A 21,415-nucleotide genomic window follows, 5' to 3' on the forward strand; every position below is an offset into this window, starting at 1 on the left:
TTTTTTTCAGTGTTTGGAAAACTTATTCAAGCCTGCAGTGAGAAAGTAAATGCAGCCTTCTCCTGTTAGGTGCTAAAGTCTGCCTGCGGCTTGAGCCTTAGTAATGAGAACCTCAAGAATCAGATCCTAGAAAAAGCAAAAGGGAATAAAATATTGAAATCTGACCTTTTAGGTGAGGCTCATTCCATTTTAGGTATACTTGCCTGATATTTATTTTCCTGAATATTTCACACATACACATACTGAACGAAGAACAAAAATAGGCACACGTGAGAAGAGATGTCTATTTTGACAATGTTGACTTCGTTACAGTTCCATAGACTGACTTGGGGATATTGATTTCAGTCTATTTATACATCTGCCTTAAGTGTTTTCAACGAGGTAATTTGCCACGAGACATAAACTGAAGCAAATTAGGTTTCATTTTGAAAGTCCCCTTGCTGTCTATAGATCTAACACGATAACCCACGATGTAAAAAGAGCTAGAATGATGGATTAGAGAAAATATATCTATATTCTTTAAACTTCAGTGGGTTAGTTTACATACACATGGACATCATATAATAATTGTTCTTATTCTGAAAAGGCTGCAGATAGAAGATAAGGCCATCTGTCAGATTGGTTCAGATTTTAGCTGAGCTGTTTAAATAGTTAATAGACAGAAGCTTGGTAGGTGGCTGGACTAAGGTTTACGGTTCCAAACCTGAGGTCATTAAACCAAAGGTTGCAATCCAGAAGAACTCTCTGTGTTCTTAATTAAGACTACAGAGAAAAAGGGAGTAGGTGTAGTTAGCTGAATTTTTTCCCAGTGCTTTTTATTTGACCAGTCTCAGCACTACCATGTGATATGATGTACATACCTGAGAGTGTTGGTAATATTGCAAGGACATCTCTTGTTGCATTTGAGCCCATAAAACCCTTCTGGACACATTCTTTCTTGACAATAAATCCCTTTAAATCCAGGGTCACACATGCACGCCCCGTTTACGTGGTAACACTTGGCACCGTTCTGGCAGTCACATCTTTGGGTGCACTGAAAGCCGTATGTCCCAATCGGACACTCTTCTTGACACCTGCAATGGAAGACGTGAGACAGGATCCAGTCAAGGTCTCTGTCTAGTCTGCTTATGACTTTTACACTGCATGTTTTTGTTAATTAATTAAGTACAAAATCATTGCTCATTTATTTAATATAATGTGAACTGATGCTATGGTTGAACATTGTGGTATCTTGGGTTAGTAAATCGCCGTTAGCTGAAAGTGCATTAATCTCTGTCCAATTAAATCCTGCAAAATTTGTATTAGTTAATATTGCCTTAGTTAACAAAGTGCTTTCCTGTTTCCTGGACCTTGACAATTCAATTCATCAGGCATAAGCAATTGATACAGAATAAGATACTGTATAAAAAAACTCTCATCTTCTGGCTTTCTCTTTATTACGGAAGGATTGTGCTCCTTCTTTAAAAGCACACGGTCCTCTTAGTGATAATGAGGATTGAAAGGAAATGTGGTCTATTAAGCAATATTGAGTAAAGTGTTCTCCAGCAACTTAGGGCTTTACTTCCCCTCTATGCTGTCATTGCACCAGCTTTATACCAACTAGGTGAAAATATACTCCTTTGTCGGTTTTTTGTGTGTTCTGAGTAAGTAAAGCTCAAATTTGCTTTTAATCTCTTACTCCGGGGATGTTCAGTAGTACAAAATCTCAAGACAAATCACTCTCACACTCCTTAGTGTAGTAGCTTCTCCAAAATTGCCAACATTTTTAATATTTGACACACATAAAAACGGAACCTGCAAACACTATACCCAGATTGGTTTAAATTGCAACTTCCTTGCTCTGTTTGAAGTATTTCCCTACTGGATACATTATGAAATCTGCCAAAAGTCTGTTTCATTGTCCTACACAACCAGTTTGAGCATTCATAACACTTCCTACTTTGCAAAGCTCAGCTAAGGTCCTAGGGAAAGCAACTGATTCTGCGCTTGACATAATTCAGTGGTTTCAAAATTCTGCAATGAGTCAGTACTACAGTTTACATGATCCACCGTGAAATACAGAGACACCTTTTCACTTAATAAATAAAATAAAAGCAGTCCAGAAAAGCCCAATTCCCTTATCACATGGATGCCAGATATTGGAAATTGCCTATCAGCATTAATTTAATCCTGAGCATTGATTAAAGTGTATACAGTAAACTCAGTGGAAGGAGGCAATTGTTAAATGTCTTTCTGCAGGTCATTTCACAGCTGGCAGGTGAGAGTTAATATAATGATCAGTAATAAAAGATTAATGTGGGATGCAAGCCAGGCAAAACCACGATGAAGACAGGCAGTATATAAGAAGAGCATTACTTCTGCAGCTTCGGATTATCATGTTTTACTAAAAATAAACCAACAAAGCAAAGTTGATTTAACTGCAGCAAGCGTCAACAACGGTTGCGGGTTCAGGAGTTCCTCTGAGACCCAAACTGAGGAGCCTGTGACAAACGGGGAGGGAAAGAGCCTGGTTGACCACCAGTGGCACTGGCTGCTACCCTGCTGCTCTCAGGGCAGTTCAGCTGCAGAGGAAAGAGCCAGCAAAGCCTGGGTGACGTTAGGGCTGCAACACTGCGAGTGAATGGAAAGCAATGAAGAACGTATTAAGATGCCCGAAGCTCCGTTGCTGCGTGCAGCTCCACTAGTTAGCAGGAGAGCACTGTACTCAACGAGATGAATACTTAGTCAATAGTGCACTATATCATTCTATATTTATAGAAGATGAAGCATTACCTAGCAGGGAGAAAAGCATCTGGAAATGAAATATTGACGACCTAATCCATTTACATAATTAGCCTTTTTCTACTAACAATTTAACCAACTTATTTATTTGGAGATCAAGCAGCTACCGCTAATGAATTTTATACAAAGAATACTAATAATGACTCCTCTGGAACATAAGAATAATCACAGCAGGAATTAGCTTTCTACTTAAACATCTTTCCTTTGCAACATATCAATCTAATGTGTCCATAGCACCATTAACAACCAGATACATTGTTCAATTAAATTACAAAATGAGCTGCTAAGCCCTAGTTATGTTTCTTGTTTAATTTACATTGCTTTCTGCCTATCTGGGGAGATCTGTATTATAATACCCACTGAACTTTAATATGTACTATAATTATTTGGGTTGGGATAGGATAATATGGCTGTCACCTGTAGAATTAATGGAAGCAATTTCACAAAATATTAAACATAAGACAGCCTGCTTAACAAATTATCTTAGTCCACATACCTACATTTTTTCCAGAGAATTTCTTTTTCGTGGAGTAACACTGTAAAGTTTTTTAGGCTTCTTTGTTTGTTTGTTTTGAACCAGTGATCACATTTAGGTAGCGCAGCCAAGTATTAAAAGCCATTCAAAACACACTAATGTGGAGATGGCTGTTGTGTCGATAAGAGACGCAGATGCAAACACAACACCAGGACAATAACTCGGCTCACGTCGTTATAACAAAGGGAGTATTTATTCTGCTAAGATTCAGGCATTATGTTTAATGGCAATATGGAAAACAAAGCTAAACCAGTGTGTTCCCTGGTCCTGTCAGCCCCCGAATTGTGAGGTGCCCCATCCTCAGCTCCTAACCACGCTTCTGCTATTATTCCTTCCCAGTTTGCAGAACATACAATTACATGACATGCCCAGTTATTTTAGCTGCCCGGAGTTATTCATGGTGCTTCCCAGCCTCCTAGATAATTAGTGCAGTGCCAATTCCTGGCAAACAGGACCCAAGTGTGACAATGACACTTATGGAGACCTTTACGACCGTTTCATCCCCACAAATATTTATCTCCCTGTTTGTTATTACCTTCTGCACAAGACAATGAACTGTGGCATCACCTACCAACAATTAAAACAGATGATGGCAGATAGAGTGTGTTTATGTTGTTATTGTTGTTACCCACAATATTTGTTATCATTGAGGGCATTTTTTTCAGCACCTTGTAAAGTTATAAAGGAAACACTGTTTTGTTGTGTGGCAGTGTTCTCTTTTTGTACTTGCACTCATGCTGCAGTGCTGCAACAATTACATGAGATCCAGAAAGCAAAACCGACTTCAAAATAAAACGGTGCTGCCTAACATGTCCCATGGTGCATGGTGCAGGAACATGGCACCAAGGAAAGCAAGTTAGACTTTGTAAAGGCTGCTCCTGCCCTCGCTGCAATCTGTGGGCGATTGACTGTCAGCTGACCAGTTAACAGCAAAGCCAGGGTATGTGTGCTCGTTCAGACCAACCCCAGCACAAGTGAGAGGCAGAGCTCCCATTGAATATAATGGCCCAAGGTTTCACTTCTCTTGTCAAAGGCTGATTAAGGGTTCACAGATAAACATGGAATTTCCAGGCTTACAGGGTTTTCCCCTGCTGCTAGAAAAGCTTTCTGAACTGCCCCTTTAACTGACTTTATGCTGTTCTCTCTCTCTCCTTCCTTCCTTCCTGCCTGCCTGCCATCCCTCCCTCCCTCTTCCCACCTGCATCTCCACTCTTCTACTTCTCCCTTCAGTATCTTTGATTTCCCTGCTGCAGGAGGGGCAGGTGAGACGTTCCTAAGAGATTTGCTTGGGTTCAGGTCCACAGCGAGACCTTCCTTTGGCTACTTTTCCATCCCTTCCAACTGGTCATGCCTCATTTTCTCCCTCCCTGCTTCTGTCTTCCCGAGCCAAACCTTTCCCACTGTGCTCAAGGACACTTGAGCCCATGCTGTCTTTGCTCAAGGCCAACTCTTGTGATGTCCAGTCTATAGACAGAGGTGCTTAGACAACCTTCCTGAGCATTGCCAGGGCTGGGGACAGCTGGTGACTGAAGTGGGGCCACCAGTCCAGTTGCTTCCGTTAGTGAAATTGTCTCCAAATGAAGAGGGGGAGGAAGCTTTGGTTAGCAACAGTAATTACACGGTACCGTGTGGCTAGAATCACCGTGTCCAGATGGGGAATGGGGGAAGAGAGACACATTGATGTCTTCTCCACTAAATTAATTTGAAATAATCACTATTTCCACTATATTTAATCACATGCAAATCATGACATAATATCCAGAGTGCCCTCCAATTACTGCTGCTGATAAAATGGAAACAAGGCACTCCCACATTTAATAGGAAGCACGGACTCCTGCACGCTGGTGCAGTGCTGAAGGCTGGTCTCTGTGTGTGTGCTGTGAAGACTCCCTGATCATACAGTGAAGCAAGAAACCAGGAATTCCAATGAGCTTCACCACATAAAGGTGTAACTGTGGCACATGTCACTATACCCAGCTTGTTCTAGCTAATAAAATAGGGAAAAGAGAGGAGAAAGGGCTTCAGCATAGTACACATGTGTGAGTTGTACCCATGGTCTCTGGAAACCCTGGTGACACAGCCCAGCCCTGGTGAAAACAGTGTGTGAAAGCCCACTGAACCACAGCTTCCACCCACTGCCCACCCTGCTGGCAGGACCAGCCGGGGCGCTGAGCCACCACGAGTTACCGTCCCACCTCGATTCTGCTGTGTAGGCATTTTGCTAAATCCACGCCACCTCTGTAGAACAATATTATCACCTCTTCTGATGGATTTATGGGTGAAGGCTCTCATTTATAAACGCTGAGGATTTATCACCTTTTGTTGGTGTCTGAGATGGATCAGTGCTGCAGAAGCACAGAGGGGCTGAGGGAAACATTAAACTGCTGCCTTGCTTACTCTTGAGGGTATTAATTTGTATAAATATAGTTCATTTACATATCCTGTAAACATGTAATGCTCTCTATTAAATTTATCACTGTAAATATCTAAATTAAATTTAATCCATTAAATTTTAAAAGTCATATTTAAAAAAAAAAAACCCAACTGTAAATGGAGAGCACTGCCAGTAAAAAGTAATAACATTGCCACATTTATAATGCTTGAACTGCTTCAGAAGGACGCACCTAATTGGAGCAATAGAAACATAACATCATTTTTCAGAGAGTAAGATTGTCCTAGAAGGGATATAAATATTGCACGGTTAAAAATGAAAGGCTTTGGGGGTTTGATTTTTACCTGTCTCCTATATAGCCAGCTGCACAGACACATTTTCCTGTCACGGGATCACAGTGTCCTCCATTGTGGCATGGACAGTCCTGGCTGCAGTTAATTCCAAATGTTCCAGGAGGACATGGCTGTGCACACACCAGCCCCTGGGAAGGGTATGGGAAGAGCAATATTTCAGTCAACATTCATCATGCAATAAATTTCTATATGCATCTTCTTGGATATTTATAGTCCTTCTTGCTAAGACTAGATCTAAGTGTAGCAGTGATATTTTTCCTGTTTAAGATGGGCTAAAGACAGCCTCAAAATTCTGCTACCAGAGTAAATGCCTGTCTACCCTACCTCCAGAAGGGAGGAGGCCAGGGACTGGTACAGTTGCAGAAAGCCACCAATGACGACTCAGAAGCATCCTGACTCCCCACACCAGCACTGCGGAAAATCTGCCTAATCCCTGAACCCTGGCTGGGTGCATCATCCCAGCTCCTCAGAGATGTATCTTAGTCCCTGACCTGCCTCAATTCCACATTTTGGTCACTGCCTCCTCCCCCCATTTTATGCTCCCAGCCCTCTGCTCTCCTGTTTCTTCATTCTAGTCTACCCCAAATCATTGTTGCAGACTCGCTTTTAGTCCTTTCATGTGCATCCATGTTTGAGTTGCTTCCTCCTTCCCCTCCCTGCTTAACTATCCCAGAAAGTGAAGACAACTGTGGTTATTGATTGTGAACTCTGGACCTGCTCAGCAGGAAAAGCCGTTGCTGGGCAAGCCTTGTTCCAGATGTTCAGCCCCAAGGCAGAGGATACATACCATGGGTTGGGTCTTTGGAGAATTTATCTGCCAAGCTTAGGTGGTTTCCCCCCAAGTATCACATAATGTCCCCTGCCAAGAATAAGGCCTTACAAGGATTTCCCTAGACTTTCTTAGAAGTTGCATGAATGTGGGTTTTTTTTATGTGAGCAAACACAACATCTGAGGCTGGCATCCAGTTGAGTAACTTCAGCCAAAACAAGTCTGGCAGCGCTGTGATCTGAGGATGGGGCTCTATAATGGAATGTGTTTGGCAGCTGTAGCAAGCGGTGCTGCTGTCAGTGCCATGCAAGGTGCAGAGTCTTCAATGGAAACATTGTTTTTCCATCCCTATTATTTTGTTTTAACCTCTCAGAAGTCTTACTTCCCGAACCACATTTTGAACAAGGCTTGTGCGCAACAAAACTCATACAAAACATAAACCAGGATCGTAACAGCACCTTTCACTCTGTGGGGCTCTCACCCAAGAGTCTGGGGAGAGGTTCTCCCAAAGAGGGGAGGCTGCTGTTCCATGCAAGCATAGAATCATAGAATCACAGAATGCTTTGGGCTGGAAGGGAACTCAAAGACCATCTAGTTCCAACCCCCTGCCATGGGCAGGGAGACCCTCACTGGACCAGGTTGCCTCACTAGACCATCCCTGGAGGTGTTTAATGCCAGATTGGATGGAGCTTAACCCAGACACATCATGAAACAGATGCTTCAAGCCCTTCCTGACCAGTGATAGGTGGCTCCTTGGCTGTAAAATGGGCAGGTTGGCCTCAGTTCAAGAACATTCAGATTACAGAGTTAAAAACCTGCTGTCTCTGGACTTGAGTAATACACAACACCAGATACCTGAAAATCTAAGTATCCATTTATCTTGATAATAAATACTTTCTCTCTTCACATCTCAAAAGGAACTGGATTTCTATCAACAAATGATGAGAAAGCAATACTCTGTGATGCATCCCCACGGAGCCAAGAGGATCTTTAGGCATACTTTTTGCATTAATATGTACTAAGGGAGTCCAAAACATCCCTCTCTGGAGGATCAAATGTCAGACCAACATTTCCTGCTGCTTATACATCTAATCAGTAAAGTTCACCCTATCAGCACCTTTTTTAAGGCCCTGATCTCATCAGCTTCTGCTTTTGACAGTGTTTGCTGTATTACTGCCTTGTTGTAGTATAGAAAATACTTCTTTTATTCCTGCTCCATTTTCTCACACCCCCCTAAGTTTAAAATCCACAACAGACAGAAAAAAATAGACAAAAATGCCAATTCTAGTTGTTTCTTAAAGCCTGGAGGCAATGAGAGAGAAGTGATTAGCAGGAACGTGGCACCATGATGCAGAGCCTTGAGAATGGGATCTGGGATGAAACAGGGTGTGTTGCCAGTGACAAATGTTCTGTCATGTAAGGAAAGATTGCTGCCTTCCTCAGCACAGAGATCTAGTCCTTCAGAAGTGTTTCTGAAAAGCCTTGTAAATACTAAATTTAACTTCTCGCTTCCTGAGAGTGCTTGGAGAATTTAATACTGCAAATGAGCAAGATGTATAGAATTAAACCCTTAAATAGTTAATGAGGTCCTAAAGCAGCCACCTACTAACTCCCACAGCCACCAAGACACAGAAGTGGAAAAAGCCCAACATCATAGTATGCTGGGAGCCACGTTTTGTTGACTAGTTCAACAATATATGCTGTTAGTTACCATCCTCTTGGTGAAGAAACCCATGGGACGGTAAAATCTCCCAGGACACAGTTTGTAGAACTTGTTGTGCTTCTGGGAGAGTCTGCACTGGGTGGGAGGAAACAGGAGGAAAGAAATATTACAAGTAATAAAAGAAGCAGGCTTTGAAGATGGCAGATCCAAGGAAGAACCTACGAACCCTAGAATTTCCTCCTATTCAACTTACTGCCTCCCCTTGCATATCCCACAGGCAAGCAAGCCCCGGAGGGAGCTGAGCTGCTGTTAATAAGCCTACCCTAGGAACGGATAAAAGCCTCAGCTCATCCAGCTGCAATAAAATCCAAGTGGATTTGCACTTGTATAAATCCAGGGAGAATTCTCTCCTTCCAACATGATGGTATATTCAATACATACGCTCAGTCTCAAGCCTCAAAATCAGCAAGTAAAATTCCTGGTGTCAAAGAAAGACTATCCATGGTGTGAAGTAAAACCAGCGCCGTCTAGCAATCCCGTCCCGCTTGCTCGTTTACAGCCCACTCATGTCTCACTTCCCAAACCACTCCAACCACCAAGAGTTAAAAATATAGCATGAAAAAATACTCTTTTTCTCGCTCTGCGTACAGAATTACCAGCTTTTCATTAAAACCCTGGAGAGACCCTTTATACTTAAAATCTCAACATTTACAAGCTGAGTGCTTTTACTTATAATTTCAGTTTCTTTCCCCGGATTACTTGATCTCTCTCTTCAATTTTCAGTTATGCTTGTTTCAAACATCAATTGTTAACTCTAGGGTTTCTCTGGGGACAGAGCAGCCAACAACACAGTTTTCAGGAAAGTCTCTCTGGGCTACTAAAAATGCAGAGAAGAAACTCCAAGCTGGAAGGAACGGGGCAGAAGTGGGCCAGAATACACGACCACAGCTGCTGTGCAGCCCCAGTGCTGTAGTTCTTCTTTAGGGTCTATGCTGCATCCTAAAAGACCTGTAAAACCCTCCTGCTCTAGTCTGATATTCTTGTATCTCTTTAGTGGATTTTTAATATTGAAAAAAAAAAAAGAAAAAAGAAAAAAGAGAAGAGAAATCTGCTGATAAAATACAGGTAAGGAAAAGTACAGAAGAAGTCAAATCCTCAGAAATATTGGCATGCAGAAGGTAAGAGGAGGTGAAAAATACATCCTAAAAGTAATACTTTTTTGTTAATCCCTTTATTGATCACTTTTTAGGGGTAGTTCCAGAAAGAACCAATAGCCTTCAAATACTTGAACTGCTTCCTTCATGCTTTAGCTCCTGTTCTCTAGGAAAGAACCTCTTCTTTGTCTCCACTGAATGCCAGTAGAGGGTAAGGTGCCATATTCTACCTAAAGTTTCTGCGAAGCTTTGCCTGCTTTGTCACTTGAAATGGAATAGCACCATCACTTCCCTTGTCATGACTGGCCAACTTAGAGAGACTCAAGCTCTTGAGTTAAAAGATTTTCCATGCTCAGCTTCCACCAGAAATTCTGTGCAGCAACATTCTTCTCCATGGTGCTGCCTGTGGCCACCAGAATCTCCTGGCTGGTACTTTTTAACTAAAAGCAGATGTGAGATCAAAGGGAAGCAGTGTTTGCTGTACTAATCTAAAGGAACATAAACATCTCTCTCAGCCCATAAATGTTTCAACAAGCAAGAGGTCCATATGAGAAGCCGAAGTCGTGTGATGATCTTCAGGGTCTTCCATGTGTTAAAATAAGTCGCAGTACTTGCATGCATTAAAATCCAGCAAGACTGCCAAGGGACTAATTGTCAGACACAGGAAAAATGCCAGGAAATTTAGTGCAGCTAAATGGTATGTAGGCCTGTGAGACTTGGCAAACCCCAAGAGAGTTAATTATTACATTATTGATAAAGTTGAGGACTTTTAAAATGTTTGGCCTTGCTTTCTTGACACAAAGGATTAAAGGTTAGGGCAATCTGCTCTCTCCAGTGCAACTCCTGATGCAAGCAAATCTATTGCAATCAATGGGAATTATGCTTGAGTAAGGACAGGACACGGCGCTCTGTCCTACACATAGATCTGCTTTAACAGCTGCCTGAGCCACTGAATTCCCCTGGCTTCTCCCTCTCCCCCTCTCCTGAAAGGGAAACACCTCAGTGCTTTCGACAGTGTTGAGCTGAGCTTTGAGCTTGCTGTCCCGTATGAGGGTGCCCAGAAAATTCCAACTGTAATTCAGAGACAATTGGTTTTGTCTCTTCTCAGGCACAGAAGTGTAACGAGTTGTCCCTGCTTGGTTTAGTGTTGTTCAACTCTGATGGTAGGTACCAGTTGTAGACTGGTGGCCTGTATGTGTTAAGTACCATGCACAGCCAAGAACCATTGAATCACAGGATCTGTTAGGTTGGAAGGGACCTTCAAAGGCCACCTGGTCCAACCTCCCTGCAGTAAGCAGGGACACCTTTAACTAGATCAGATTGCTCAAAACCCCATCAAGCCTGACCTTGAATGTTTCCAGGGATGGGGAACCTCTGGGCAATCTGTGCTAGTGCCTCATCACCCTCAGAGCAAAGAACTCCTTCCTAATGTCTCATCTAAACCTGCCCTGCTCTAGTTTACACCATCGTCCCTCGCCCCATCGCTACATGCATTGCAAAGTTGTCACTACAAGCCCCAACTGAGTGGCCCCAGTTTCAGAACTGATAGACCCTCATGAGGTGAAATAGCAGATACACATGCAGGGAAGGTGTCTGCTGAGACAGCGAACAATTAACTTTAAATGAGGAATGAGTATAACGAACTACACACCGTCCATCCAGGAGGGCAGGAGCACTCTCCAGTGATGTGGTGGCAGACTCCTCCGTTCTGGCAAGGGCAGCGCAATTCACACTGGGCTCCGTGACTGCCCGGGGGACAGCGCTCTTCACAGCTTTGAGGAGAGAGAGGCAACAAAAAACAAAGAGGTCATTTAAAAGAACTTCCAGGAAACGATACATGAGGAAAATTAACAACACAGGTCATCATGGGAGTCCTCATGCAAAGTGTGAAACCTCAGTAAGTCTCAGCAGGGATTACCAATTAGCCAGGATTTCTTTTATCTGCTGGGGTTATTTATGTACCGTGGTTCCAGTTGTGTGAGACTGATGCATGTGTGTAATCTTTAGGCATGTACTAAATTCCACCCTTCTCAACAGGACAACTCATATCCATTAAAACAGGCCACGAAAGTAAGAGTAGCAGGACGAGGCCCACTGTGAATTATGTGACATGGCAATAAAAGAAGCTGCAAATAGAATAAAAGGATGGGATTAAAATGCTTGAAATTTCTCCAGTCACTTCTGGATGTTAATGTTGGCTGTGTATAATGGCCTGGCAAAAACTCAGCACCATTTAAAGGCCATTTAAGCTTGTTGGGTCTCTCTCAGTACTCATGGGGGGGGGGTCCCTTGTAAGGCCGGTCCCTGCAAAAACCACTTTCCTATTTGCACATCGGTGCTTTCCAGCATTACCCCCTTCTCTGATCCCATGCTCTGAAACTACAGTAGGTTCTTCCCTTAAGTGACTTTCCTCTGAGAGGATGTTCATACAACATTTCGGTGTGGTAGGCCCTGCAAGTACCTCCTGCTGAGAAATCACATGATTAGTGTCAACAGAACTACTCCTGACAGTAAGAAGAGCCTTTAACAGTGAGCACTTCCAGGACTGAGGTCACAAGTCTATGAGGAAATCAGGTACTAAATAAAATATTCAAAAGGCATATCACTTATTTATGAGGGTTAATATTGTCTTTATTTTTCACCTTCCCCTTCATGCAGGTCAACAAATATCAGACTGTGAAAGTATAAAGTCACCTGCAATAGATCCGTAACCAAATTCAATGACTAAATTCTCTTTCCCCTTAAATAATTTTGAAAAACATAATTACTTCTGAAACTACTGAAAGATCTCTAATGAGAACTGATGTTACACTGTGGGCAATTTTAAACAAGGAACTATTGCTTGCTGTCCTAAAATTAATATGCAGATTTTGTGAATCCTACAGGTAAACTTTCAGTGTGCTGGGTGGGGATTTAGCTCCATGATTCTCGTTAAAGTTAATAGGAGTCACACTGCTAAATCCCTGCTCACTATGCTAAAAATTTACCCCCTAGATAGTAAGCTGATATAGTTAACAGTAATGCTTCCTCAGTTAGATTGAAAGTCAAATAAATTGGGGATGGTAAGTCCCATTTGATACTGCACTGGACTGCTAATGAGTTGAATGTCCAATTGCTTAGAAAAACTCAGCTGTAATTTGGATTGTATTCACACACAGAAATTAGGAGCGGGTACAGTTGCTGTACAAGCTGGAAAATATAATGGATTTTTAAGTTCACTTTAGCACTAAATTCTATTCTAGTATGCAGACAGGCATGATTAGAAGCAAAAAAAAAAATAAATAGAGATTTTCCTATATTTATTCTCCCTGAAATTCTGTTAGCAGATTTCTACAAGGAAAGGGTATCAGACAGAGGTTGCATAAATTTTGCCAGTCGCTCGTTGCATCAAAAGCAGTCAAAGCAAGGCTATTAAAAGACGTGGAGTAAAATACACCTGGTGTTGAACTTACAATACCCCCGTGTATCCGGGAGCACAGTGACATTCTCCCGTTCTGTGGTCGCAGGTAGCTCCGTTGTGACACTGGCATGTAAACTGGCAGCCCTTGCCGTAGCTCCCAGGGTCACAGAGCTCCTCGCAGCGCCAGCCTCGGTACCCATCTGCGCAGACGCAGGCACCCGTGATGGGGTTGCAGAGAGCTTCGTTCTGACACTGGCAGCGGTTGCTGCAGTGGGGTCCCCAGTGATCGCTGTCGCAACCTGGAAAACGTACGGGTGTTTACTGGGATGATTAGGGAAGCGCATCGCAAGCATCGCACCTCAGCCTTACGCTTGGCAAGCAGGCAGAGGCACTGCTCCTACCAGCAACTTTCTAAAGGGCCCCTCAGACAATCACAAACTACCCCCTGGTCCATCAACACACTTCAGCATGCAAGGAGACAGCAGCTCTGGTGATATACCTAAATTTGAGGGTTTGTTTAACACCCTTATTGGATCAGAACCTAAATCTTTTAATATCCTGTTTCTTAGTGCTCTTAGATAGCTGGAAGGAATGAATTTATAGTGGAATTAGATGCAGAGGGTCACATCCTGACTGCAGCATAGTTAGTGGCAGGTAGTGTTGCCAAGCAAATCCTGTAGATTTAATAATGTCATCAAATATTGGTTCTTTGCACTGTTCTCATACAATAATTAATACAGTAATCTAAAGAGGGCTTTCTCCTTTGATGTTGGGTTAGTTTAAAAAAAAAAATTACTATTTTTAATTTTTTGCTTGTTTGGGTTTTTTTTCTGGAATAAAGAGATGGTAGGGAGTAAAATAACCCTGGAGAGGGAATTTCATGAGGCTGACCAGGCTTAGGGATGAAGGTACGGAGTGTGTGTGTGCCAGCTAACGTCTGTGCTAATAACAGTGTGTACCAGCACTGCAGAAGGGCCATGAACCCTGCGGAGGTTCCTTGCAATGTGTTAAAGCACAGCAAGGAGCCTTCACAGGACAGTCCTGCCCGATCCCTTCTCCTCGGCTGCGGACTGTACGCAGGATGAGGGAGGGAAGTGGTTACAGAAACAGCTTGGTCCTGCTATAGAAACGGTAACCCACACGGTCTGTAGGTACAAGTACTCAACAGCCAGCTCAACATACACACACAGAGGTGAAGGTTTCCTCAGTAAACAAGGATTTCTTCAGTGTTCCCACCCTCCATTTGGCAGTTAAGGGTGAAAAAGTTCTCGTTCTGTTCAGGACAGAGTTCTTGGCCAAGCCCTGGTAGAGACGCAGTCACAGATCATTCTCCAGGCACAGCCAGTTGTGCTCAGAGAGCTGCTTTCAATTACTCCAACACCTCTTCTTACCTAAAATCCAGTGCCACACGGGAAAGGAGCGCGTGATCCCAGCAGCACAGCTCTCTTACAAACCCCTGTATTTACAAATGCCTGAGCTAATCCCTGAGCGCCACTTGTGGCTCCTCAGGCCTGGGATTCTGCTTCCAGGCTTAGCAAGGTAAATGTAAAGCTCACTAGGCCTGATGCTCCTGTCCTGGAAATTTCACAGCCCTCCCCTCGTACGACACGTGGCTATTAACCTGCACTGGATGGTTATAGCTCTCAGATAATTTTGGTAATACTTCTGTCCTCACTCTTTGGTCAGTCTGAGCACACTCAACAGACAAAGAGGGTCTTTCCTCAACTTGCACTGCTAACAACCACTTCACAAACTTGTGTTTCTTGAGCAGCACTGCAAAAGGTGAAAATAACACCCCGATGAGACAATTCCGGGGTCTCCAGGATCTGCAGGGTCTTACATGATGCACGTGCAGGGAGATGGTTTCACGGCCCGTGGAAAGCGGAGCACGCAACGTACCCCTGTGCATAACCCTGCTCGTGCCTCACACAAGATATTTTATTGCTTTGCCTCATTTTTCCCACAGCTGTAAACAGGGATGATAGTTCCTCACTTACACCGCTGGGAGCCGAGCAAACAAAATCTTACTCTTTATAAGTCTTAAATTATTACTGAGAATCTGTGGAAAGAGATGATCTATCTTTATTTCAGAGAGACGCTCGCTAAGACTCTGTAAGCCTTCTGGGGCAGGGAGCAAATCTGCTGGAGCTGATGCAGTTTCCCTGCAATTTCCATTCCAGAAGCGCTGATTTGTTCTCTGCAGAACTTGAACATCAAGGGATGCAGCTCCACACCTCCACAAAGGGTACCACGCACCCGAACCACACGAGCACAGCCAAGAGCCCTTTGCACAGGGATGTGGAATGGAGGAATCAAACTCAACCCTGCCTCCTTCAGGGACCTCGTTCCTACCTTACCGCACCTCGCATTAAAGCCTGACTGCCAGACTGTGGGTTGCTCTGGGCTGATATAATTACAGCTGCAATTAATTTGCTTAATATGAATAAATAACACTCATTAGAAGATGTGACTTATATCCTTGGTCTTCCATGTCTCAGATGAGTGCTCCAACCCTCAGATTTATCTGCTTGGTTTGTGGTTTTCACTTTGAAAGAAAGTGAAGGGGAAAGCAAACTAGGAAGGGAAAACTGGTTCTCATCATCAGCTTCAGCATCTTGTTTCACAGTTTTAGTCCCTGCACCAGCACAACTCCTTTTACACTATTTATATTTGCTCACATGCTTGCTTGTTCCCCGTACCAAACTTCGCTCCACAATCCAGCCAAAGAGAAGGGTGTAATCATAGAATCATAGGGGTTGGAAGGGACCTTGAGAGATCATCAGGTCCAACCCCCCTGCCAAAGCAGGCTCTCTAGCTCATGTTGCACAGATAGGCATCCAGATGGGTCTGGAATATCTCCAGAGATGGAGACTCCACCACCTCTGAAGTAAAGAGCAGAAATTCCTCTAATTGGTTGTAAAATCACAAAACCCCTAAATCTGGATAACAAAAGGAGCCTGCAGTGACCAGAAAACCAGCTGGCAGTTAGAAAGATTTTTCCAAAGACTTTTAAGTACAAGGCATCAGCGAGCACACATTGCAACGTTCAGTATGTTTGCCCCAAAGTAGCTAGCCAAAATGTTTTAATTATCTATGAAATAAAACAGCTTGTCATAGCAGAGAGATACTAAGAATGTGAATTTCATGGGGATTTATTAGGGAGAGGACATAAAAATGAGGTTTAAAGTACATCTGAGTGCTCATGGAAGACATGGAAAAAATTAGAATTACAAAAAGATGGGGGTTGTACGGTGTCTCATTTCCTGATAGAGCCTTCACGTTGTTAGGCTCCTTCTCATGTTCCTAAAACTATGAGCAGGTTTTGACTACAGTTCTCTGAATGGTTTGAAACCTGAATAATAGGAAGTGTGAATAACTCAGGTTAAAATCCAGTTGTGTCTCCAGTGAGAGGCACTGGAGACAGACACTGGGACAGGCTGGCCTCTTCTGGAGTTAAGTCTTCACCTCAGCTGGTAAGGATTTTCTGCCTTTCACCATCAGTTCAAGCCCTACAGATGTCACAGTGAGCAGAGCCATTTAACAAGGTATCAATTCATCCACCGCTGTTTAATTGCAAAGGGAATTGACTGAAATTTGTTGGCAGTGTGTTAGCCTAAAATTTGTGATAATGAAGTATTATCCTCATCTGATTTTACACTGCAGTAATCTCACATGAAAATAAGATCTGTGGTGCTCAAAGTTCATCAGTTCCTGCTGATGGAATCCCCTTCTCCCTTTTCCTTTAAGCCCCACCTTGCAGTGACAGACTGCGGAGTTGCAAGTCAATCCCTTACCAATGTGACTTCACTGGGACACGATGTGACATTTACGTTGTGACAACTCACAGATCTGCACCGTGGTGACGTCTGTACCTTTACAAAGGTAGGCAGATACAGAGCTGGTAGAGAAATCCGAGTACTTATTCATCCAAATAATTCCACTGAGCTCAGTCACACTGCTCGTGTGCGAGACTACTCAAGTGCATAACTAGCTATGGGATTAGTGTCTAGTAGTTCCAGCTAGAAAATTTTAAAAAACCCAGAAGAAACCAAAGACTTTAGGAACCAAGATGTTTGGGTTGGTTTGTTTCTGTATTCATCAGCGTGGCAAATCCTCACTGGGGTGTGATAGTGATTCCAGTTTCTGAGACACAGGGCAGAGCAGCCTCAGAGCCACAGATGCCTGCCGCACTCTGAGATCATCAGTGCCACTTCTACAGGCACAGAGCCCATGTTAAAATACAGCCTAAGCCCAGCACAGTCTAATCCTGCTCTTGTTGATAGCCTCAATGTGTTTCCATAATAGAGATAAATAATAACAGCAAACAACACATGAACAGAAAGCTGATCAAACCTCACACAAGAGCTACACTGTAAATGCATATACCATTAAAAATGCCAAAGTGATACAGAGACTTTAACGACACCATCAATAAGTAAAGCAACCTGAGCGTGGTGATGTCAGGGAGGCACAAATGCTCCCTTTAGGCTGCATGTGTGGATGCCAATACCATGAGAGATGGCTCTGAAATAGCTAATGCTCTCTTGGGAGACGCTACATCAAAGGGAGCTGCCATATTTCAGGTCACGTGCTAACGGTCCCTGGCAAACGTGCTAACTTACTCACTTTTCTGCTTCGAAAATATGACTAGAGATTAATTGCCACCACTAAAAATGAATATAACTCTGTAAAGGATGATGCTGGGTGCCTCAGCATAATTACAGTTGTCTGCATACGGTGGTATGACAGGTGAAAGATTCATCCCTCTGTGGAAAGCTTGCTCGATACAGCAAAAGTGTTTTCTTCCTCTCTGCATCCCTACCCGGCTCCCTGAAGCCTCAGTGGCTTGTTGAGGGCTAATTACAGCTGGCTCTGCATATCTGCAGCTATGGCCGTGCATGACTTACTGCTAAGGATTCCATCCTGTTCCACAGACAAGGAGGGTGTGCTGGAAGTGCTGCTTCACTCCCAAGCGGCTCTTTTCCCTCTAGCAGTGACTAGGGAATTGCTGCCTTCTGGGTCAACAGAGCTACCCAGTGCTTAGTGTGGGCCATGAGGAAGCAACCAGGCAAGCTAGAAAACTTGGCAGCTCAAGAAAAGGACTCCCAAGGAAGGGATGACATTTATCAAGTGTCTTACCCCAACAAGAGAGAGGCAAAAGTGTGCTTCCAGTGCTTTCCCACCCCCATACAGACACACTATTTATATGAAAACAGCATCTTCTATCACAGCAGCACCAGAATCCATGGTCTTAAGGTCTAGGCTTATTTTGTTCTCATTAGCATAAGCCTGCATGTGTCTCTTTTCATAGCTGGTGACCAGTCGTATATTCCAGGTGTGCCAAGTCAGAGGGACATTCACAAACCTTTCTGCAGAAGCCACAGCTGAAAAAAAATAATCATGAAGTGGTTGCTTTTCTTAGGCAAAGGCCCCAGGACCGTGTTTCGCTGACAGCAAGCTTCAATTAACCCACGCTTTAAAGAGACTTTCTGCAAATTTGCAAAAGCACAGAATGCAGCTCAAAGTCAATAATCAATGTTCTGGAATATTTCCAGATCCAGTTTGAAATGTTTAAATGAGATGCTAGCCTTTAAAAAAATGGAAATGGGAATTAAAATCAACTTATTCAATCTAAGAATGCATAGTTTAAGATACATTATTTTAGTTTATTTTGACATTAGGACTATATTCTACCCTTAGTATAACTGTACTGCTATAGAATGATTGCATGACTGCTGATGTAGGTGAAATGCAGCCTAAACTCTGGGTGGGTTTTTTTGCATCCAATTCAGTTTTGGGATCTGCCTGGGTTTAAAATGCTTTGCTGAGCTAATGCAATGCAGGAAAAGAAACAGCAAAAGCTAAAACATATACCTGGGCACAGCGAGTAAAAAATTAAAATAATCAATTAGCTTTTTATTCCCCGTACTTAGCCCAACAGGAAAATTACAGTCCCTGTACTGAGCTGATGTCTGCTCACCGGACAAACATGATTCATTTTGGCACAGTTTAACACCTTTGGAAAGAGAAGCCAAGCCTGCAATAGGCTTGCAACCAGGTTTCTGTGAAGAGGGAATCCCCTCCCAGTGATGGTCCAGACCACTTTGTGCCTGGTGCTGAGCAATGCTGAGTCCCTCCCGTGCTGGCGCTGCGGGCAGTGCCAGTAACACTAGGAAAGGCTGAGGCAGGGTGCTGAAAAAGCACTCTCTGATCTTCTTGATTATAAAAAAACCCCTGACCCTGTTTATCTTGTAAGAGCATTTACACTCAGGAGTTTTCAACACATGTTATGGACTGTGGCTGTCCTTGAAATAACCCAGATTTTCTGAAATTTCCTTCCAAAATGGTCCTACAAATGCTTACAGAGCAACACAAGAACTCTGTGGGTTTGGAACGAGAAAGCGTCACCTATACAACAACCTGTACAACAGACACGCCAGTGGGTACAGGCAATGAGGCCACACTGCTCAAACTGCAGCTCATTTTCTTCTCATGATCATACCAAGATACTGATGACCTACCCCAGGACAAACTGGCTTGCTCAGGTCACACAAGTCAGAGAGGTCCTACAACCATAAAGCAACAAATAGGTTGGATTTCTGTACATAAATACTTGGGGGGTTGTGATGTTAGCAATAATCCTGCTCCAAATATGATTTAGATTGCCTGAACTGTGTCACAAGCAGTTAGTTGGTGGGATTGGAAACATCCAAGGTCAGGCTGGACAGGGCTCTGAGCAACCTGATCTAGGTGAAGATGTCCCTGCTTATGGGTGGGGGGTTGGTCCAGTCCAACTCAAACCATTCTGTGACTCTGTGGTTGTTCATTTTCTGCTGTAAGGTGCCTTGTTCAATCACTGACTACTTCTCTCTTACACCGAATTTACCATCTCCACTTCCAGCTCACTCAATCTGTTGGTTTGAGGAACAGAAGTAAGGGAATTTTAGCTTAAATCAGTAAGCTAAAGCAGTAGCTTTGCTTGTTAAAAGTATGCTTTTACATCCTTTTCACCAAGAAGCTGGGACACCTTCCATGCACAGAGCAACAGCCTGAAATCTGGCAGAGCACCGTCCTGCACCCAGGGGTGTGCTCAGGTGTCCCAGTGACAATCCACCCATATCAGATCAAACTATTTTCAGACACTCAGTGCCACCCCCCAATAAATCCATCACCTACATTCCTCAATGAGTTAATCTGTATTAAAAGCAATCTGCAATTAAAGGCTATGGGGGCTTGGCAGGACTTCTCCTACAATTGTTCCTAGTAGCAGCCATGGGCCACTGGCTGCTTAATCTCCATGTAGTAAGTGGTCCATGGAGGGGGTGACAGCCTTCTACTCCTAGTCCATTACCCCCACATCAGAGGTTTGTTCTGGTCCATGCTGATGAACTGTCTGTATATCAGCTTGATGACACACTTGAAGGGATTTTTCATATTCTCCATTTGCTTTTTAAGGAAAAAAACAAACAAACCAGGGAACAGCACACATAAATAAGGCATTTGACTTCTGAAGCTGGTGTCACAAAAATAAGAAAATGTCAGATTAAAGGTTGGAAGTGCAGCAGTAATTCAGGACTTGAGCCTATGCATTATGATATTTTCTTTAATTATGTGAGCACAGGCTACCATTTACACGCCCTGGCATTTTCTGTCCTCTGAGCTCGTAGCGTTGCAGCCTTCAGGTTCCTGAACACGGGTTTCCGTGCAACAGGGTACGCACTAGGAGTTTTATCTCCAAAGCCAGGCTTTCAGTCATGGCACAGACAACTATAATGAAGAAAATGCCAGTCTCAATGTTTACCACTCTCAGACTGCCCAGAGAAGACCATTTGCATATGTAAATATGCAGTCATAGAACTAGCCACTCCAAACCTGAGGTTCATCCCAGGCTGGCAGAACTTGCAGTCAATCTCAGTTTCCAGGTTTCTAGATCAGTCTTTGTCAGATAGAAAGGAGAAGATGGGAAGGGAACATCAGCCAATTTTCCCCCAAATGGGTAGACTATTACTCACAGGAGGAAATTAATCTAATTTTGTGTTTGGTTTTTGTTTTTTCTTTCTTAGAGACAGGAGGACAGCTTGTCATCTTTCAAGAAAGATTGTACTGATTCTCTCTGAAGTTCATTGTCTGAATCAGATAAGAAACATGTGGCTGATTTAGGTCGTGATTTAATCTCAACTGATGATCTCATTAGTCATTGACTCTCCAACATGTGGTACCTAACTCAATCACAGCACTTCAGAGAGCCTGCAGTTTGCTGCATATCCTCTGAGGAAACATTTTCTCTCCAAAGTGACCCTTGTTTAAAGAACATTCCTACAGGATTCTGTAGAAAGCTTAGAACAGTTACCTTGTCGCACGGTTTTAT

The 21,415-nt window shown here is 43.2% G+C and overlaps 1 protein-coding gene across 2 annotated transcripts in view; it reads right to left on the minus strand.

Moving 5' to 3' along the window:
- The window catches only part of MEGF11 (multiple EGF like domains 11), a gene marked incomplete at its 3' end in the record, with an annotated part of 205,422 nt that overhangs the window by 83,775 nt on the left and 100,232 nt on the right, over window positions 1–21,415 (minus strand). For both annotated transcript variants that reach the window (XM_084268356.1, XM_084268355.1), the window contains exons 5-8: window positions 13,100–13,346; window positions 11,299–11,419; window positions 6,053–6,189; window positions 861–1,073 (exon numbers count right to left, since the gene is read on the minus strand). In XM_084268356.1, the coding sequence (XP_084124482.1) occupies window positions 861–1,073; window positions 6,053–6,189; window positions 11,299–11,419; window positions 13,100–13,346 (718 nt within the window). The remainder of the gene's footprint in view (window positions 1–860; window positions 1,074–6,052; window positions 6,190–11,298; window positions 11,420–13,099; window positions 13,347–21,415) is intronic.

The sequence above is a fragment of the Gallinula chloropus genome (genome assembly GCF_964237585.1).
Source record: "Gallinula chloropus genome assembly, chromosome: 9".
NCBI lineage: Eukaryota > Metazoa > Chordata > Aves > Gruiformes > Rallidae > Gallinula > Gallinula chloropus.